This window comes from Mirounga angustirostris, unplaced genomic scaffold (genome assembly GCF_029215605.1).
Source record: "Mirounga angustirostris isolate CCGP_5_RB_7025 unplaced genomic scaffold, mMirAng1.0.hap1 SCAF_3, whole genome shotgun sequence".
Lineage (NCBI taxonomy): Eukaryota > Metazoa > Chordata > Mammalia > Carnivora > Phocidae > Mirounga > Mirounga angustirostris.
Window position 1 is genome coordinate 135,339,959 of NW_026991711.1, and position 20,316 is coordinate 135,360,274.

A 20,316-nucleotide genomic window follows, 5' to 3' on the forward strand; every position below is an offset into this window, starting at 1 on the left:
TCCCTCTCTCCCTCTCCCGGCTCATGTGCATGTGTGCTCTCTCTCTCTCTTCCCCCTAAAAATAAATAAATAAATCTTAAAACAAAACAAAACAAAAAACCCCCTCAACTCTTCATAGTTAGGAAGTTTCTTATGGCTAATTTAAATTATTTATACTGCAGGAGGAGTCCATACCCCCCCCCCCAAAAAGAGACAGACTTGATCATCCTTTGTAAAAAAATAAAATAATCTATTAGTGATAGATTAAATAATTACCACTTGTTAAGCACCAAACACCTCCAGGCACCATGCCTCACATTTGATGTGCTTTGTATTTTGTCCTTGCAACAATCTTCAGGTAAGCAGTATCATCTCCAATTTATAGTTGAGGACACTGAGGCTCACAGATGTTAAGTATTTTGCTTAAGGTTACACAACCAACAACAGGAAAGCTAGGATTTATATCTAAATGGGTCCCATGTTTCTTCTCTGAGAACCCTGTTTGCCTGTTTCTACCTGGGAGCTACCATTCTCATCTTTGGTGTGCTCTTCTTCTAGGGTAAAGTAACACATTTTCTTCAGCTTCTAATCATGGCCTTTATAAACAAACTACTAATACTCTTTTATCTGTCTCTGGCCTTTCCCCAAGTTCTCCGGGTTCTCTGAGTCTGGCATCAACTCAGTCTTAAAAATACCATTCAATGCGGAAAAAAATCACAAGTTTTGACTTTAATAAAAGAATAGAATCATCTCCCTTTCCATTTTATTTTTTTATTTTTATTTTTTTTATTTTTTAAGATTTTATTTATTTATCTGAGACAGAGAGCACATGAGAGGGGGGAGGGTCAGAGGGAGAAGCAGGCTCCCTGCAGAGCAGGGAGCCCGATGTGGGACTCGATCCCGGGACTCCAGGATCATGACCTGAGCCGAAGGCAGTCGCTTAACCAACTGAGCCACCCAGGCACCCTCCCTTTCCATTTTAAATCAGCCTAGAAACTTTTTTTTTTAAAAAGATTTTATGTATTTATTTGACAGAGAGAGACACAGCGAGAGAGGGAACACAAGCAGGGGGAGTGGGAGAGGGAGAAGCAGGCTCCCCGCAGAGCAGGGAGCCTGATGCGGGACTCAATCCCAGGACCCCGGGATCATGACCTGAGCTGAAGGGAGTCGCTTAACCAACTGAGCCACCCAGGCGCCCTCAGCCTAGAAACTATTAAGCACCTATTCACATATTCAGAAAAAAATCATTTTGAAAAAAGTGAACAAGTAAAAGGAAAAATAACCACCAGGAATCCTGGTGAGAGCAGGGTGATGTGGTGTGGTTTTGTGTGCTTCACACAGCCAAGTACATGAAAAGGTACCAGGAACAGCACGGAGCACCTGGACTAAGCATTTTCTAGGTGCAAGAGCCCAGTCCTAGCAGTGGATGCCCCATAGTGAAGAAAGACCACAGGGTTCAGGAGGTGAAGCTGATCGAATTCTGTGATGTGGAGTTTTAGTCTCCCTGTGGTCTAGAGTCGGGCAGCTCAAGGTGTGGGCTGTGGGCAGGTGCTGGTCTGTTTCATTCCCAGCCTGTGACAAGGTAAGTAGAGTAACCAAATAATTAACATCTGTTGAATCTAATAAAAACCTTGGGCTTGTATATTGCCCATCTTTATTTTTTCCTGCTCATCCCTTCATTTCCAAACCCTAGAGCAGGGCCTGACATGCAGCTGGTATGCACTGGCTGCTTGGGAGATCATCAGAAGAGATTGCTGGAGAGAGGGCAGACACCAGGAAACACAATGCCAGCAATCGGAGGACATCTTTTTTTCTAGTAATTCATCTTTGTAAAGCATTGGTCTATGACAGGTTGCAAATGTGCAAAACAAAACAAAAAGCAACAACTGGTCCTTTACCTCAGGTAGTTTGAGAAGTGTTGGTCTAGAGCCAGTATTCGTTATGCAAGTGAATGTAGAGATGGTGCTTGGCAGAGTTGCTAGACCTCCCGGCCATTTATTTAGCAGTCTAGTAAAGATTTAAATATGGTAAGGTTCCCAGAATAAGTCATTGGAAATACCTTTGGAAACTCCCTTTGACTTTAGTCCCCAGGATTCCAACCATCTACATGTGTCAGCGCATACCCTGAAGATTCCATCCATCATGCTGAAAAACTACTGCTGGTCTCTCTCTCTAAGCAGACTACTCAGCAAGTCACAAAGAGCATAGGAGAGTCCACTCCACATTGCTCCAGCCCCAGTAAACATGCCATGGGTTGACTGAGCACTTATAAAAGGTTTAGGTAATTGCCCACTCCTGTTGTTTCTTGTCATGTGGAGGGACCCACCTGGTCTCTTTAGTCCTGCTCTCTTCATTCCTAGGAGAAGTGCCTCATAGAAAGTGAATTTGGGAAATGAATCAGGCACGTTTAACCCAGTCCTCCTTCACTTTCTCTTGGAAACTGGCGACTCTGTACAAGGCTATGCAGGGGCCGACCCCCAGGAGCAGAGTTCAGCTGTGGGTCTTGATTCTTGGATTCAGTAGTAGGAAGGCAATTGTTCCCATGTCCCCTGAGCCATTTTCTCCAGTATCAGCTTCTCTCAGCTGGTTTACAGTTTGGGCAGGAACACAGAGGTATTACTCTGGGGGCCTCTCTCAAACCTCACCAAATGGCAGAGATTGTACATTGAAGCCTTGTCTCAGGCTATGCTAGCCTGTATTCTTCACTTGCCTTCCATTACTCTTCTTGTAGAGGATCACAGATCATGAATCACTCACTTGGTGACAACACTATATTGATACCTAATCTGTACCTTCTGCCAAGTAGAAGCCAGACCTTCCTCTGCCACACTGGTGAAGGAGGGCAATCTTCTGGCTCAGTCAATGCCCCTTTCTGCCTGTACTTCTCTGGGTATGTTTCTCCTAAAGTTGTGTCTCATCTTTCCAGGTTTTTGAAGATCAATAAACACACACTTTTTGACACATCATGATGGAAAACACAAGGGCTTGGGAATCAAAAGGAAGAATCAGATCAAAGTGAGTCTTTGCTCTTCTAAAAAGTATCAAGAACAAAATGTCTTACCAGCCATTTCTATGGTACACTTCAGGTAAACAGAGAAAAGCTCATGGCCTCTGCAGCCTTCCCATTTCCAAGGCCCAGTTAGGGCTCGCTCTTTGGCTCTTCCTGAGCTAGGCCAGCGGGCATTAAAGCTTACAGTCCATTTCTCTGAGATTCAGTTACAAGTCACTCTTGTTACAATTCTCTCTGACCTTGCATTTTTCTTTGGGTCACTGGAGCAGTTTCTGGCTAATCTGCCTGTGAACACTGCCTACCTTCTCTAAGCCAAAATGTGGCTTGCTTTTTCTGTTAGCCCTTCCTTATGGGACTATCTATGCCTGGCTGAGCTGGAGGGATGACTGACCCTAGATTCTTTGTCACCAATATTGACAGCAGTATGCCTCCTCAACTAGACCTTGTCTATGCCAATAGCTTTATCTTTGTCTGTATTTTCCCCACCCCCAAATAAGGTATTATATTTGTGATATTACTTTATATTACAGATTAAGTCCTTAAAGAAAGTAGTTAAGATCTTTGTCAGTGTTTTTATTTTTATCATTCAACTTTGCTAGTCCAGGGGCACCTGGGTGGATCAATCTGTTAAGCATCTGCCTTGGCTCAGGACATGATCCCAGGGTCCTGGGGATCAAGTGCCACTTTACATTGGGTAGCATGGTGCTGGGCTCCCTGCTCAGCGGGGAGTCTGCTTTTCCCTCTCCCTCTGCTCCTCCCCCCTCCATCTTTCCCCCGCCCCCCTCGCTCATGCTTGCTCTCTCTCTCTCTCACAAATGAATAAAAATCTTAAAAAAAAAAAAAACCTAACAAACTTTGCTAGTCCAAACATACATTTTAATGTAAAAATGCATGAATATAGAAAAGTATAGGCTTCTGGTTTAGAAAGCCCGCCTCTTTGGAAAGTTACTGACCTCATAAGAAACTATGAATAAATTCCCCAAGGTAGGATGAACAGAAAGTAAATTATACTCATATACAAACATAATTAAGTATAGACACAGTTGCATAACTAGAATGAAATTTAATGTAAATGTGCCCAAGAGAAGAAAGCACAAAAAAATTTATAAAACTTACATGAAATAAGAAAATGTTCAACTGGGTAATAACCAAAACTTCATTAACTCAGCAGTCTTGGGGACCTAGAAAGTGAGGTAGCACAAGCCAAATTCTTTTGGTGTAGCAGGTCCTTCTAGACCAGGCCAGGCAAGTGGCAGTGGATTTGGAGCAGGGGCAAGCCCACCGCGTGCTACGCTGCACACTGTATTGTAGGTAGAACCCAGCAAACAGGGAATTCATTATTCTTGAGAGTTCCCCTGTGTACATGATCAGCTTCTGTCAGCACTTGGAGGAGAGAGAACCCTATTAAAATGCCTTTTAAAAAGTTAAAGCTAAATGACTAAACATTAAAACTTTGAGGAATGGGGAAAGAAAAAAAAAACTATGAGGAAAACATCAGCTTGCTTATCCAGGGAATGAGCAGAACTTAATTCTCATTCCAGCATGGGGCTGCTGGGCACCCAACTCCTTCCACTCTGGGTAGAAAACAAATCCCCAAGTTGCTACCGAGCCAAACTTTAAAAGCCAGTCAGGAAATGAGCAGCACTCCCAAATGGGAAAGACTGGATCAGTGTTTTTTCCAAAGTAAACAAAAGATCTGCAAAAGTGTTTCCTTGCACTATTTGGCAAGAGAAAGAAGCACCTGGAGAGTGAGTTAGGATGAGAAACCATATAAGAAATGGGAGTAAAACAAGGATGGTTATAATGAAGCTTTGTCTCCCTAATCTCCAGAGCCCAAGTGTTCTATTAGGAAACAAAGCTGCAAATGAAGAGACAATCAGACCGGTTGATTAAGAATACATTCATGGAAAGGATAAATAGAATAAATATTTTTCTGGATCCTGAATTTCATCTTTCATTTGGATTTTTAAAAAACTTTAAAAATACCTTCTAGAGAGTCAAAGTAGAATATATACATTAAAATAAATGAGGGCTGTGGAGGAAGAAGTATGAGCAATGAGAAAAGCAATTATCCTTGGAGACAGAAATTTCCTTGCTTCAATGCAGCATGTGATGCAGGCAATTTCAGTCATTCTCTTTCAGGTGATTTTCAGTGGAGTTCCAAATGCTGCTTGAGGGGGCGCGGTCTCAGCTCACCTGAGGGACTGGGGCATAACTAAAGATGTATGGAGAGCTATCAGATTCTTTAGGCCAAACATTCTGTTGAGTAGGACAGCCTCAGGTGGAAGACAAGTCACCCTTGGGAGACAGGTAAGAGAAATGAGGCAGCAACTGCATAGTGTTGCCTGGGTTAAATACATAGCATTTACAAACCCCCCAAAACCAATGCAAATTACTCAACAGCATTTCATCATTAATTTTATGAAGTCACAGAGTTTTAGCTCTTTTTCCCAATGAGAAAGGCTTAAAGACTTGAAGGGTGAGTGCCATTCCTCAATGATTTTGAAAGAACCAATAATCACCAATACATAAAGATAAACTGAGAAAGAAAATTCATTTTTGCTTTTTCTTCAATGAGCTAGGAAGTGTCACATAAAGGAGCAATAGATTGAAAGAACTGCCAAAGAATTTGTATAAGCATAACAAAACTCGCAGTTTCCCTGGACCAAACCCATCAGCCCAAGCTGGAGAGATGATGCTTGGGGGCTTTTTAGGAGGCTATCAATGGCTCACTTGACTTGGTAGGCAACATCTGGTAGAAAAGCATATATTTTCTGGGGCCCAGGCTCAACTTAGTGCCTATCTGCTGGAGAAAATCAAAGATAAAGACGCAAATCCCTGGGAAGCCAGGGACACAGCTAACTGGACGCTATTTGTGACTATTTGAAGTCCATGAGTTCCTCGAGTATTGATTTTTTTTTTCCTCCTTATGAAATGTTAACGTGTATTTTTATTCATTCACCTGCCTCTAGCTGTTCCTTACTAAAGGTTAAGTGGTTGTGAAACCACATGCGCTACAGAATCCAAAGCAGCTGTTTTAAACTCTTGAACAAGTAGTGCCTTGTAGCCCCAAGGGCAGCTGAGGGTGGGCTCTCTCTGACCATCTGGAGGTTTTAATGTGTTCCGTTCATCTCAAGCCAGCATGGCTTGCCAGAGTTGGGGTCACTGTGCTCGGAGACACTTCAGGAGGGTGCTCAAGGGGGCTGTGCTCTGCAGCCTCCTGGGCCTCTCCAGCAGGTGCACTTGCATTTTCAATTTGAGGCTGTTTTTCTTGCCTTCTGCAGGCACTCATACACAGAACTGTTATTACTCGTTACTGCATGTTGCTGATTCATACTCAGAGGGAAAAGTAATTTGTCTTCAACACCTCTTCCCTGTCATGTAAGGCATATGTTAATGAAAGACCGGTTCTGGCATCCACTTTCCTCTGTAGCTTTGAAGCTACAATAGAAGATTCATTATAAACGAAGATGCAACTGTTATTTTACTTCTATTTATAACAACACCAAAGCCATCTTGCAGGTAACTTTGTGCCTCTCAAATCCCAAACCATATTCCAAGAAATGCTCAACATTTTATGCTTGAATTGGCATTAATGTGGCATTAATGTACATACAATGTTTTAAAATAAAGATGTTTTCACTCATATTTTATTACTGACAATCCCCGAATTCACATCTTTTACATTATACTAAAGCTGAATCCCTTGGAAGACATTTTAAGGGCTTTTTCAGACTGCTTTTTTTTTTTCCTGTAAGTGAGGAGTATGCCAGCGATGGGTGCTCCGCTAGCTGGCTCGCTCGCTCGCTCGGAGGGGAGCCAAGTGGAAGCCTGAAGGGGGTGGGGCGGGAGCAGAAGTAAACATATGCAGAATGCTGAAAAGAAATGATTGAAAGCTTTTCTTTGTCATTCCTCTCGGTTCCTTTCCTTCTTTTCCTTCCCAGTTTAACTGTGGACAAGTGCAACGTACTTATTTCATAGAATCACTGGATCTAGAATGAGCTGTCACCTTGTAGATTGTCTCATCCAAACTCCTACCCATTGCTATAATTCTCCGCTTGATTCAGGAGCTCTTTTTCTTCTCCAGCAGCTTTCCCAGCATCATGTGAGCTATCGATTAAAAGTGCGCTGATGAGACTAGAGGTTTTGGAATCAGACAGTTGTGGGTCCAAACTGTGGCTCCGCCATGGATTGGCGGTGACATCCTGGGCAAGTTACCCCGAATCTCAGAGCCCCAGTCTCATCTGTTAAATGGTCCGAATAGAAATGAAGTCATAGGAGTTTGAAGATTAAATGAAGTAATAATGTAATATATAAAAATATTGTATATAAAAGACTCAGCACTGGTTGCTAAATTAAGAGTAGCTAAGTGGTTCACAAGGAACCCAAGACCCAGACTTTCTGTTTGACTCTGAGGCAATACTTTTCCACCATATCTTACTGTCCTTCTCACAGGGTCTCATAAAACCACTGAAAAAGTTTCTGTTGCTGGAATACTCTGTATGCTGCCTTGTAGACTGTAGATGTTGGTATTAATAACAATACCTCACATATATTCAGTGCTTTAGAATTTACAAGGCACTTTCACAAGTCGGGGGTGGGGGGGGAATACCCAGCCAACTTGTCGTCTACTGATGACTAATGGAGGCAGGAAGCAGGAGCAGCGGAGGTCTGAAAGAGGTCTATTAGTGATGCAAATGTGAAGTTATCTGTACTTGTGAGGAGCATAATAAACATTAAAACCAACTAGAAGTAACCACGAGCGATATATTCAGGATTCAGAACTTGGCTTTGAGGAGTTGGAAAACCATAGAAATACGGGATAGGAGTCTGGGGGCAAGAATTTAAACTACCTGAAGTTTAGCAGTCTAAATAAATATGGGTGAGTTTTCACATACAAACTAGAGTATAGTAACTATTTAGATTGCAGAATGGTAGAAACCTTGATGTGTTCATAATTTAGAGACAAAGCATATGGAAATGAGTCAAGCAAAGCAAATAATTTCTGAGAAGTCAACATTAACTGGATGTTTCAATACGATAAATGTGTCATACTGAATGCAAAACTTTTAATGATAGAAACTGTTACCTTGACTTTCTTACAAACTTCTGAAACAGTTCTTCATGTGTAAGAGTTTTTACATTTGGAAAATGCTCAAAAGTGAATTTTTAGAAGTGGAGAAAAATGGAGGGTGCGTTTTTAATATAGAGTATTTCATTGTTTCTGTGTCGTAAGAAGACGAAGGAACATCTTTTTCTGTTAGAAAGAAAACGGTCCTTTTGAAATTCAGCTCCCTCAGAAGATGAATTTTTAAATCTTTAACTCTGCCTAACTAACGGGTCCTAGCTTTATGTTTATGAGGAAAAAATTAGAATTTCATGCAGCTATCAAATATTTTAAACTAATACCCAAGCAGATACATTTGCAACACTTCATGATTTTTTAATATCAATAGGCAATATTCCTAATCAGGTCTTTCTCTCCTTTTTTCCCCCCTCTCTGCCAAAATTCTATATTTTGTCTAGCAGCAAACTTTAAGTAGGGGGCTGATTTAGGTGGGCTAAGCAAGAGAAAGACTGACCAGACAAGTAGAAGACACTGGTAGAAATGGCCTTAACCGAGCAGCCATGTGGCATTGGAGGTCTATGCTAGACAGAGCCCAAAAGAGCACAGTTTGTGTCTCACAGTCCAAATTTGGGTGATGTATTTTTGAAGTTTCTAAAGGTTAACTACATGCTATAATACGTTATAGAAAGACACAAAGCTGAATTTTACTGTGCCAGTCAAAAGCCTGGTTTGAATCTGCTATTTAGGACTGAGAGAGAGTACAATTTACATGTGTGAGAATTAGAGAACGATTTTACCTTCTGTTGTTTTTAAAATCACCTTAGGCCATGATTTTTAAATTGAGACACAAAAAGATCTGCTGGGGTTCCCATAGCAACATTAACTTATCTAACTGCCCTTGTTGTATGTTATACTTTCGTGACTAGTTTGGCTTTTAAATGTACACTTTAATTATGAAATACAACTTAGTGAAGAGTCTCAGGCACATTTTAACTTCTGCATTTATTGACTGATGCCATGTAAACCGAAACCTTGATATTGTACTTCTGAGGAATTGCTACCAAGGCAAGTGTATGCAAAAAACCTTTATGTGGTTGGTCTTCCTTGCCCTGATATCTGACCTCACTGCATTCCATTCCACATAGGATGCCTCAATCTCTCTAAATATATTTATAACATGCCATGGGTAGGATACAACCTCAGATTGCTCCAGACTAGAGAATTAGAACCCAATGTGCCCTCTATTCAAGGCTGTCTGGCAGCTGACTCCCCACCCCATCTTTTCTCCACGATTCATCATCGGGAATGGCCCACACCAAACACACTTGTCTTCTCCCCATCAAGGACTAGCCTGACACCCACCACCCCCCAGAACCTGATGCTCCCCCCTTCCTTCCCACCAGCTAATCTTTCTCTCTCTTTGGAACCACTATTGCTCCTGCTGTTCGTGACCAGGCAGCAACCCTCCTCTCTTTTTCTGATAACAGTGTCTTTTATTTTCCTTTGAGGAACTTTCCTCCACTCCATATATTCAGGTGGCACTGTCAATGAAGCTGCCCTGCCCCAAACTGTCAAGAGATGAATCCATGACCCAAGTTGGACCAATCACCTTCTTCCAGAAAACGGAATTTTACGTGAATTCAAAATGGAAAAACAGTGGGAACTGAATTTTTCCAGTGATGGTCCTTTAAGAGATTGTCCATTTCTTCCAGATTTCTGTGGCTCATAACCAAAGTGTGCTAGCTAATAAGTTCCCTATTTGAGTACCTGCTTATATATTATCTGAGATTGTGATTTAGAGGCTTGGGATGTGCACATTTTGCTTTGCCAGCCAGATCCTATCTATGCTCTCTGAAGACAGGGCTGGGTCTGTATTTACTCTATTAGTCCATATAATTTAGCACAATGTAAGTACTCAGTATATGTTGTATAACAAATGGAAAACCAATCTCAGAAACTCCACTTTTACAAAGTGCAATTTGCAAGCCAACTTACATCCTTTTTGAGGCAAGGTGGCAATAAGAATTGTCTTGGGTATAACAGTTGTCTTAAAGGGAGCTTACAACAACTTGTACACCTAAGAATAGCCTGAAAATAATCTTAGCATGGGTCATACTTCCCCAATTTTAGGAAAGGAAAGAGAAACTAAAATTCTATTTCAGACATCAGATTCTGAATTAAAAAAAAAAAAAAAGAGTTTTGGGGAAAACAGACAACAAGAACACAAACAATTCACCTAGGCCTTGTGACTTGCCAGGGAAACAAGGAGTGCTCCCTCCCTGGTATCAGATAAGAGAGGAAGAGAGTTTAACTGTGTTAGACTAACGCATAAACAAGTGGTTTTTTTGCACTTCTAAAAAATGGCAGGGTATGGTTTCTCAGAATCATCTGACTTACATCAGTAATTTAATTGAAAGCTTATAAAATTCAAAGTACAAACAAAATGGTTAGACATAATAAACCCAAACAAGCTTGAGCATATTAAGCTTTGAAAACACAGAATATGGTACACTCTTCCAAATCATTTATGAGTGCTTAAATAAAAGAGCTCACCCATGATAAATAGCAGGATATACAAATTCTCTTTTCTTCTGATTGTCCTTTCAAAAATGAAAGATCTACGGAAGTCTTTGTACAGTGTAATCCTCTGGTTTGTACCTTAACATGGTACATAATTCAGCCGTGAGAAAGGAGTGAAAATACCAATTTAGAGGTTTTTTGAGTCAAGTATAATGGTTTCTGGAATTTGCCTTGAACCCACACTCGGTGCATTTTCACTTGTTTTTTCCTATTCACTTGTAATCGACGATCAACCAGATTTTGCTTCTCGTCTAACCCAGCCTTGCAGAACATATTGTGGACTTCCCCTGTGAGACAAAAATGGCAATCAAGTGTATATGTGACGGGCATGGTGGTGGGGGACAGGGGGACAGTCAGGGACAATGGAATATTAATGGAATGACTGACCATCTAAATTTCACTCATACCAAGAAACTCCCTAGTACAAATTGGTTAAGGAAACCTGTAAAACCAAGTGGACTTCTTCTACTTCACAGAAATACACCAAGTATAAACAGCTTAATATAGCAGGCATAAATGGATATACAATCTACTGGTTGCAGATTTCAATATTTTGAAAGGTGCCCTCTGTTCTGAGTTTTTGTTGGTTTGCAAAGACCCCAAATGGCACATTATAAAAGTACTCACATAAGTTTGGAGAAAATCCCTGAATGCAGAATTCATTTTAAATGCTTTTTTAAAAATGAGGAATTGACAAGAGGTAAGTAATTTTCTATGGACTCTTAACATCAAATTCCCTCCTCTGGCTGTGGCATGTCATTTTTTTTTCATATCTGGGCTAACCATACTTCCCAAATGGAACAGACTACACCTTCATTTGGGTATAAGGATGAAACAAGTAATTCTTTAAAGCAGTTTCAACTGGAAAAAGATTAAAAGACAAAAAGGCCATTTTCAAGCTTTCACAGAGAACAGTTACAGTGTGGTTACAGAGTAACCAAAGAGAGTTTTGTTTTGTTTTGTTTTGTTTTAAGATTTTATTTATTTGACAGAGAGAGACACAGTGAGAGAGGGAACACAAGCAGGGGGAGTTGGAGAGGGAGAAGCAGGCTTCCCGCAGAGCAGGGAGCCCGATGCAGGGCTTGATCCCAGGACCCTGGGATCATGACCTTAGCTGAAGGCAGACGCTTAACGACTGAGCCACCCAGGCACCCCCCAAAGAGAGTTTTTTACAGCTAATTATTTTCCCTTAGAGATAAGCATACCTTTTGTAAAGAAATATGCTCTGGTACCATCTCCTCGAACATAAAAATTTTCAGATAAGCAATGCCCTAAAAAACATAATTGTGATCAGAGAAACTTAGTATTCCTTAAAACGGAACAAAAACTTGACATAAAATATAAACAAAGCATTCTTTAAAACACATGAAAAGAATTCCAAACTGAATATACCCCTTTTAAAACGAAGCTGAGTCTTATCATATCTTCCATAGTCCCGAAATAACAGCATTCCTCCAGGTTTCAGTAAATTGGACAGTCGGTTTACAACGCCTTGCATCCTTTGAAAACAAAGCAAGATACTGTCTGCAGAAATCTTGTTTTACATGCCACATTTAACTTTCTTAAAGACAAAATAAGGAAAGCTCTATGGGGCCAAAAAAGTCTCACCACAAACATAAGGGCGACAAAACCAAAAATACTTCATACAGAAAGGAAAAAGAATACCAAAACTTGCTAAAGGATCAGATTCAAAAGACCTAGAGTATTAAGTAATCACCCAAATGACAGAGTGATGTCTTTGCAGAGCTTGATATATGATGTCAAAGCTGTACTGCAAAAGTACATAGATGGTTCCTGGTATTTATATCAAGTTACGGTAGTTCCAAGGCAGATAAACGCCAAAGTCGCTTCCTTTTCCTTGCAAGATAAAAAATACGGTGGAGCCATCCCAAATTGCACTTATCTAAACAGAGATCAAGTTTCCTCCAAAACTAGCTCCTTCTCCTTTATTTAGTTCAAAGGTACCATCATTCACTGAAGTGTTATACCTCAGAGATATCCTTAACCCCTTTTCTTTTCCTCCTCTTTCATTAGCCTCTCCACAACCATCTGGTCATCCAATTCTAGGTCTTCTTTGTTTAAACTGATCTTTTGTCTCCTTTTTGTTTCCCTTTGGTAGTCATTTAAAACAAATTGCTACCTCCTTAGGCCTGGGAACAGAATACTTCCTAACATGCTTTATTATTCCCCCTGTTAATTCTTCCTGTATTATCAGTGAGGAGTTATTCTGCTTAAAATGATGGTTTTGTCAAATCATCCCTTTGCTCAAAAATGTTCATGACTTTAATCCATAGGATAAAATCTCAATTTCTTAGTTGGGCCCTTAAGATCTCTTACAACTGGCCTCAATCTCTCCAACATCTTTCCCACCACGTCCTAATGTGAAGCATCAGCTCTGGCCAAACTGTTACATGCTAGGCTCTGAAGCAGTCCATGCCTTTGTTCACATGGTTTCCCCTCAAAGAATTCTCTCCTTCTTACTTTCTGCCTATTTAAATTCTAGTCACACTCCAAGCCCCAGCTCAAGAATACTGGGAAGCCTTTACTTTCTTTCTTTTATTATTTATTCTTTTCATCTGGCTCCCAATCAAATACGACCCCTTGTGACTGCTCTTGACTTAATGTTTTCGGTTAAATGTTCATGGTCTTATGTGTGATTATGGGTCAGAGATGGCAAAGATTTCAGATCTCATATCAATGCTGAGTGACTGACATTGGCTGCCTACAGAGCTCACCAGGAATGACAATCAGGGTACAAAATCAGTTATGAGTGTCTGCCCTGAGCAGAGAATGGTAAATGGCAGCCCGTGTGCTGAGTCCTTGCCATCTCTGCTTTATCCACACTACTTAAAGCTTCTAGATTTTCTTATTTTAAAAATGAGGAGTTTGCATCAGATAATCTGTAAATGCCTTCCAATGAAAACACTGTTCAGTGGAATTAAGGAGTGAAAAGCCAGATTTATGTCAGGTTATGAAGGAAGTAGATAGTGAGAAAATGAAAGTAACTATGAAAACAAGATAGAAATATAACAGAAAGAGGTAGCATAATTAAATGAAATGCTCTCTTAAAAAACTGGAACATAAGTACATGAAAGGGAAAAAAAGGAAAGTATTTTTCCTTGTTTATTTTGTTAGAGGTTATTTTCACACTATGTTTATGGTCTTGGGCTTTGGCAATTAAAGAAAACCATATCTAAACCTTAAAATATTCACTTTCAGGATAAATGTCTTATGTACAGAGAAAAATATCTTTCTGCAATTACTACTAAAACAAATATGAAACATAAATGCAGAAAAACAAAGAGCCAAAATGCAGCCATCTCCCTCTGCAAATCCTTTCTTCCCAACTATCCTTTAACATCTGGGGTTGTAGGTAAAGGCAAGGGGGGGAGCTGCTTTTCTTCATCAGTCCATCTTGCTTGGCTCAGTGCCAAGTTCCAGAGTCCTGAGGACTGCAGGTGGGCATGGGCTGGGGGAGATGGACAAGACAAGAATGGGAGAGGGCCCCTTTTCTTTCTTTCTTTGACGTGGGCCAACTCGGCTATCCTCATCTACCTCTAGATGGAGGGTGAGGAAAAGGAAGAGAAGAGATTAAAAAAAGGAGTATTATATTGATTGCCTACACTATGCTTGGATCTGTGGTAAACATATTGTACTTTCTTTTATTTCAGTGATAAGGACAGTTAGCTCTTCTTATGGTTTATTCCCATTTAAGCTGGGTCCCCCAGACTCAAGGTCTAGCAGAACTGCTCACCATTCATTTGTGCATGGATTTTCCAAGCTGGCAAGAAGCCACTTTTCTAAAACTTTCATGGGGCTGAATATGCCACCACAGTCCCAAATGACCCTAAAGATACTGTCTTTTCACTTACTGTTGCCTTCCTTCTACTCATTCATCTTAGTTTTAGATTATTTCCCTATAGGTAAGAAAGTGGCTAGGGACATGATACATCTGAATTTATTTTATAATAAATAAGTAGAATGAACATACTGTAGGGTAACAGTAATCTTTCTAAGACATCTGCTTCCCCTTCTTTTTAACATTCAGTTCAAATCATGAGAAAATACATTATCTAAACTAATTTCAAGTAGTGTTTTTGTGGTCTTATTTGGAATTTAAACATTTCCTGTTATAGGTGTAAAATAGAAAATCTTGTTCTCTATCCACCTACTTCATCCTTTTAACTATTCATTATTTTAACTATGAAACAAAATACATAGATGACATCTCTCTACCAGTACCTGAATGATGCCAATATTCTAAACAGATTAGCACAAAGACACAGATTATAGAAACTGGGAGGAAAAAGTAGCTTCATGGAATGTGATATCTCTCACCACGTGCAAAAATATGTTTCATTCAGATTTATTTGGAAATTTAATTTGTCTTTCAACAAGCAATCAAAGTGCTCATCTCTAAATGAGAAGTAAAAGGACTGTAAAAGGTCCTAGTGAGTTTGTAATTGCAAAGGAAAAGGCACACGTTAACCCAGCTTCTTTGGGAAAGGGTCACACTCATCAAACAAAGACTGGTTGATGTCAAGTCTGTACCTACCAGCAGAGGAACTTTCCGGGGGGCTGAATCTACTACCACAGCAGAAAAACCAATTTTAAGAAAACTTACAAATGCACAACCCTTGACACCACACAGTGTGCCTTAATACATATGAGGTGGCAAAATTTTCACAGCAGTGATTATTTTATTTTAACGGCTGGTAATCTCTCTTTCTGCTTCCTCTCTGGACATGCTGACTGTTTCAAAACATTGTGTGAACAAAAAATTTAAATCATAAATATTTAAATGATGGCACCAGCCAATCTTAGATTATAAAGGTCCAAGGTTAATCTGGCAAATCTTGAGTACCCTACTTCCCTGGACTTCTTTAGAACAAAATTTTTAAAGCCTGTCGATAGACCGGTGGGAAACCAGATTCACAGCCTGCCTCTTCACGAACATTCAGTAAGATGCTAAATCAAAGATGTTTGTTTCTGATCACCAAGTACAATTTCCCTCTTGGGAGTCTATTAGGCTATTCTGAATTTGTAATTTCCTTGGAGCGCTGTCACTTCTAATAGGTATGTGTCTTGCCAGAATATGCTCACTTCTCTCTGACAGTGATAGAAAGCTAATGAAGCAGTTTGACCAGTTTCTTTCTCCAAGTCTGAAGAAAGGAAAAGCTGCATTTAAAAGGCTGCGTGTTCTACACTATGTAGTTCATGAAATCATAAATTTAAGAATTGTCACTTTTTTTTTTGATAGTTCTGAAAACCACGATTGATAAAGGAGCTTTACACATTTGCTTTGCCCTTTTGTCTTCGGTTACCTGTCAGGATGAATGGAAGAGAGCACAAAGACAAGGAGAATGACATCCAGGATCCCATCTGGAAAAGGGTAGAGTAAGCCCTCATCACAGACGTCATGGACAAAGGCGCAACACTGGGCTGCTCTGTAGGACGAGTGCAACTATCATGATAAAGGAATGAAAAGAAAAAAAAAGCAGTTAGCTGAATTCTAGCATTTTCCTTAAAATAAAAAGGTCAAACTTTTTATTTCTCCCTAGTGCCTTTCCTCTGTAAATCTGAATGCACTTTATTTCAGATTCAGTATTCTGTTAGCTTATTTCAAGCTGCCATAAAAAATTAAGTCTTGCACTTGGACTTGATAACAAATATTCTTCACAATCCCTCTTTAGTTTAAAAAGAGGCGTAGGGCAGGCCTTTGAGTCAGTAGGCAGCATTGTTGGAAGTCTACCCTATGTTACTTCAGAGGCACTGAGATGGTCCTTAGCTCTCTCTCCCACTGCTTGTGCCATACCTCCTTCGGCTTAAAATACAAATATCCTCTACTACCTAATCAAAAATTAGATAATGGTAATGACAGCACAACTCTGTAAATATACTAAAATCACTGAATTGTATACATTAAAATGGTGAATTCCATGGTATGTGAACTGTATCTCAATAAAGCTGTTATTTAAAAAAACTACACACACACACATATACACACACGCCTACAAAACAACACCAGAAGGATGTATACCAAACTACTAACCTCGATTCACCATAGGACTCTAGCAAGTGTGATTATAGGTCAATTTTATCTTCCTGTTTAGGCTTTTCAGTATTTTAGAAAATGTCTACCATGAATAACTACTACTCTTAATATCAGAAATTAAGTTCCACGTACTCACTATACATTTCTGTTAGCAGAATTTCCATTCCTTTTCCATCTCCTAAAAATACTTTTTGCTAAGGGAATGTTTACTAGCTTTTGGGGATTGGTCAAACAAGTCCAGGCTCCCCACTGCTTTCCCAACAGTCTAGGACAGTTTACATTTGTATCATATGCCTTCTCAAAATTTTTTAACTTCAAAATTTTTAATTTAATGAGCGCCTCCTATGTGTCAGACTATGTGTAGGGCTCTAGGGACATAAATATAAATAAGATCACCTTGTAGGGGGCGCCTAGGTGGCTCAGTTGGTTAAGTGTCCGACTCTTGGTTTCAGTTCAGGTCATGCTCTCAGGGTCCTCAGATCAAGCCCCATCCTGAGATCAAGCCCTGTGTCAGGTTCCACACTGGGCATGGAGCTTGCTTAAGATTCTCTCTCCCGAGGCGCCCGGGTGGCTCAGTTGGTTGAGTGTCTGACTCTTAGTTTCAGCTCACGTCATGATCTCAGGGTTGTGAGATTGAGCCCTACGCTGGGTTTCACGCTCAGTGGGGAGTCTGCTTGAGATTCTCTCCCTCTCTCTCCCCCTCCTCCAGCTTGTGTGCATGCTCTCTCTCTAATACATAAATAAATCTTAAAAAAAAAAAAAAGATTCTCTCTCCCTCTCCCTCTTTCCCTCCCCCCACCTCAAAAAAATATATATATATCACCTTGTAGGAGTTGTTGACCTTTCTAGGTGTACCAGTACCTTCAACTTTATTTTAAATTCAAAACAACTATCATTTTAGGGTGATATCTTAGGCATCAGCTGATGGTATGATTCCCAGAAATAGTAAAAGCTCAGTTAAAAATGGCCACAGATAATATTTGAAACATTTCAAAAATACCACATCAGCAACAACAAATTAGATCCTTACCTGGCTCTCTTTAAAGAAAATATGAGGCATACCTTTACTAGCTCCACAGCTCCGGAAGCAAAATCACAACAATAAAGAAAGGACTCTGGAGCATTCCTATGAAAATGGAAACAATATTTAAATCTAGAGTTCATCTATGCTCAGGTTACAGAAGAAAGGAAACTGTAGGCTTGAACTTGTAAAAAAGTATTTCTTTAATAGAATTTTGGATGACACCTGGCTTGTTGTTTCTTCTTTTTAGATATTGTTCTCTATAATGGTGTGTAGGTGCCTTCATGTTGCTTCTGAAATAGCACTGCCTCAAATACTTGCCATTAATTACAGGGTAACTTTCAAATTCCTGTCCTGGCTTTGAAGTTCTCCATTATGTGAGCCTACTTGCCCTTACATCCCATCACACTCTCACCTGGGAAACCTCCAAAGCCATCCATCATCATTGCTTCATCTTCCTCCTGCTACTCCCCACCTCCCCACACTTTCTTCTGTGCCTTCAGCCAGCAAGGCCTGGAGCTCCTCATAGCTTAATCAAGTTCTACCCTTGTGCAAGGACTCTCAGACCCCTGTGTCCTTGGTGCTTCAGTTCCCTTTCTATGTGTATAACTCATTTGGTTCTTGGGCCTCTCAGAGAGGCTCTGATGCCCCTAATGGAACAGAAACATATACATAAGGGGCTGGGGAGATGGGTTAGCCTGGTGATGGGTATTAAGGAGGGCACGTATTGAAGGAGTACTGGGTGTTATATGCAAACAATGAATCATGGAACACTACATCAAAAACTAATGATGTAATGTATAGTGACTAACATAACATAATAAAATAAAATTATTAGAACTGTTTCAAAATCTGAAAAAAATATATGTATATTTTAATAGCATGTAAATACAACTTCTAAAAAAGAATAAAACACTAATATATTAATTCTTAGTTATCTTCTCAAGTTATGATCAAACATTTATTAAGCCTCATGTATATACCAAGAATTAGAATACAAGGTAGTAAATGAAATTGTCTAGTAAAATAGTAAGAGTATAGATTTTGGAGCCAAATAGACCTGTGTTTAAATCCTGAATTTGCCATTTATTAACTCTGTGAATTTGACTTAACTTCTCTAAGACTCAGTTATTTTATTTACAAATGTAAATAAAGTCAGTCATTTTTTCGCAGGTGATGTTTACCCGTATGAAAGTCTTGAGTAGTTTTAATTGGCCTCCACTGAACTTAGACAAGTTCTATTTGGCCTTTACCTGAAATTCAGTAACAATGTCTGGACCCTGGTTACTCATGGGCACGCATATACTTTGAATTTTGTGGGCCAGTACCCTTCCTGATTATCCCTCATATGCTGGTATCAAATAATCCAGGCATCATGTTACTTAATACCATGTCTGAATTGCAGAAAGAGATTGGTATGTCATTAAACAATAATTATAACTATGGTCCTAGCTCTTGCAGGTTTTATAGCCTAGTTGAGGACATGACTGGTTTTATATAGCTTCTATTAAGGTTGTGGATAGGGCAGAGTTCCTAAGAATTTTGAAGGGGGGGAATAGCATTGCTGAGTGGGGAGAAGGGTAAATGGTATAAGGGCTTAGAGATGGGAGATATAAGCCAGGGATAAGAAGCAGAGTTGATCCCGAGAGCTCAAACCAGTATGTCGCAGGATATACAAGTGGGCCTTAAAACACATAATTAGGACTTCTAATTTGATTCAGGAGATATTTCAAGCAAGGAGGACTACTAAATAAATATAAAATACAAGCACAAATATGTATTCCACAAATAAAATCTCACCCAGGCACAGATTATACTCTTAAATGCTACCCATTGATGGATACTACATTCATGTATAACACATTCATTCTGCGGCATTGGGGATTTGCATTCAGTTTAAGATCAGTTAAAATATGGTGAATAAGATTTGGTTATGACTTGCACTGCTTGTCTTTTCCATCTGTCCCATATAAAAAAAAACAGTGCTTTATTGAAGCCTATAGCCCTACTGTTTCCTATGAAATCCATATATTTGTGACCCCTAACTTGCTGGGTGGTCACATGTGTTTGAAATTTTCTCAGGAAGAACTCAGATGCATATAGCCCTATGTGATATGATGGCTAAGGGCAAGGGCTCTGGAACCAAACTGCCTATGGTTTGAATCCTGGCTTTACCACTCAGTTATATGATCTTGGAATAGTTACTTAATTTCTCTGTAACTCCATTTCCTCATCTATAAAGCAGAGATAAATATGGCATTTAAGGTCATTGTGAAGATTGAAGGGATTCATATAAGTTTCCAGAAAGGTGCCTAACTCAGAGTAAACACCTAATAAATGTTAGTCATTATTGTTGTTGCTATTGCTATTATTATTATTATTATAGGAAGAGCTGCCTCTGCCTTCTAGGAACTTAAAAACTTAAGAACTTATCATGATTCTATTAAAAACTTCCGTATAACTCAAAATGCTTTTTTGGACACTGGCACATCTAGCTCATTATAAAAGGTATGCAGTCAACCTTTGGGCAGTGGTTACTGAACAGCCACAAGATATTGAACAGTCTAGCAGCTAAAGGAAAGCCTGTGCCATCTGCCACGTGT

The 20,316-nt window shown here is 39.7% G+C and overlaps 1 protein-coding gene across 4 annotated transcripts in view; it reads right to left on the minus strand.

The window, feature by feature from the left end:
- Positions 1–3,847: 3,847 nt before the first annotated feature.
- METTL8 (methyltransferase 8, tRNA N3-cytidine) overlaps positions 3,848–20,316 on the minus strand; it is a 92,964-nt gene continuing 76,495 nt past the window's right edge. For 3 of the 4 annotated variants that reach the window (XM_045868641.3, XM_064586674.1, XM_045868640.3), the window contains exons 6-10: positions 17,755–17,818; positions 15,962–16,101; positions 12,030–12,136; positions 11,843–11,908; positions 10,432–10,924 (exon numbers count right to left, since the gene is read on the minus strand). In XM_045868641.3, coding sequence (XP_045724597.1) covers positions 10,734–10,924; positions 11,843–11,908; positions 12,030–12,136; positions 15,962–16,101; positions 17,755–17,818 — 568 coding nt within the window. In that variant the 3' untranslated portion in view covers positions 10,432–10,733. Of the gene's footprint in view, positions 5,288–10,431; positions 10,925–11,842; positions 11,909–12,029; positions 12,137–15,961; positions 16,102–17,754; positions 17,819–20,316 lie in introns of those variants that run through there. The other variant, XM_064586675.1, reaches the window with a different exon arrangement.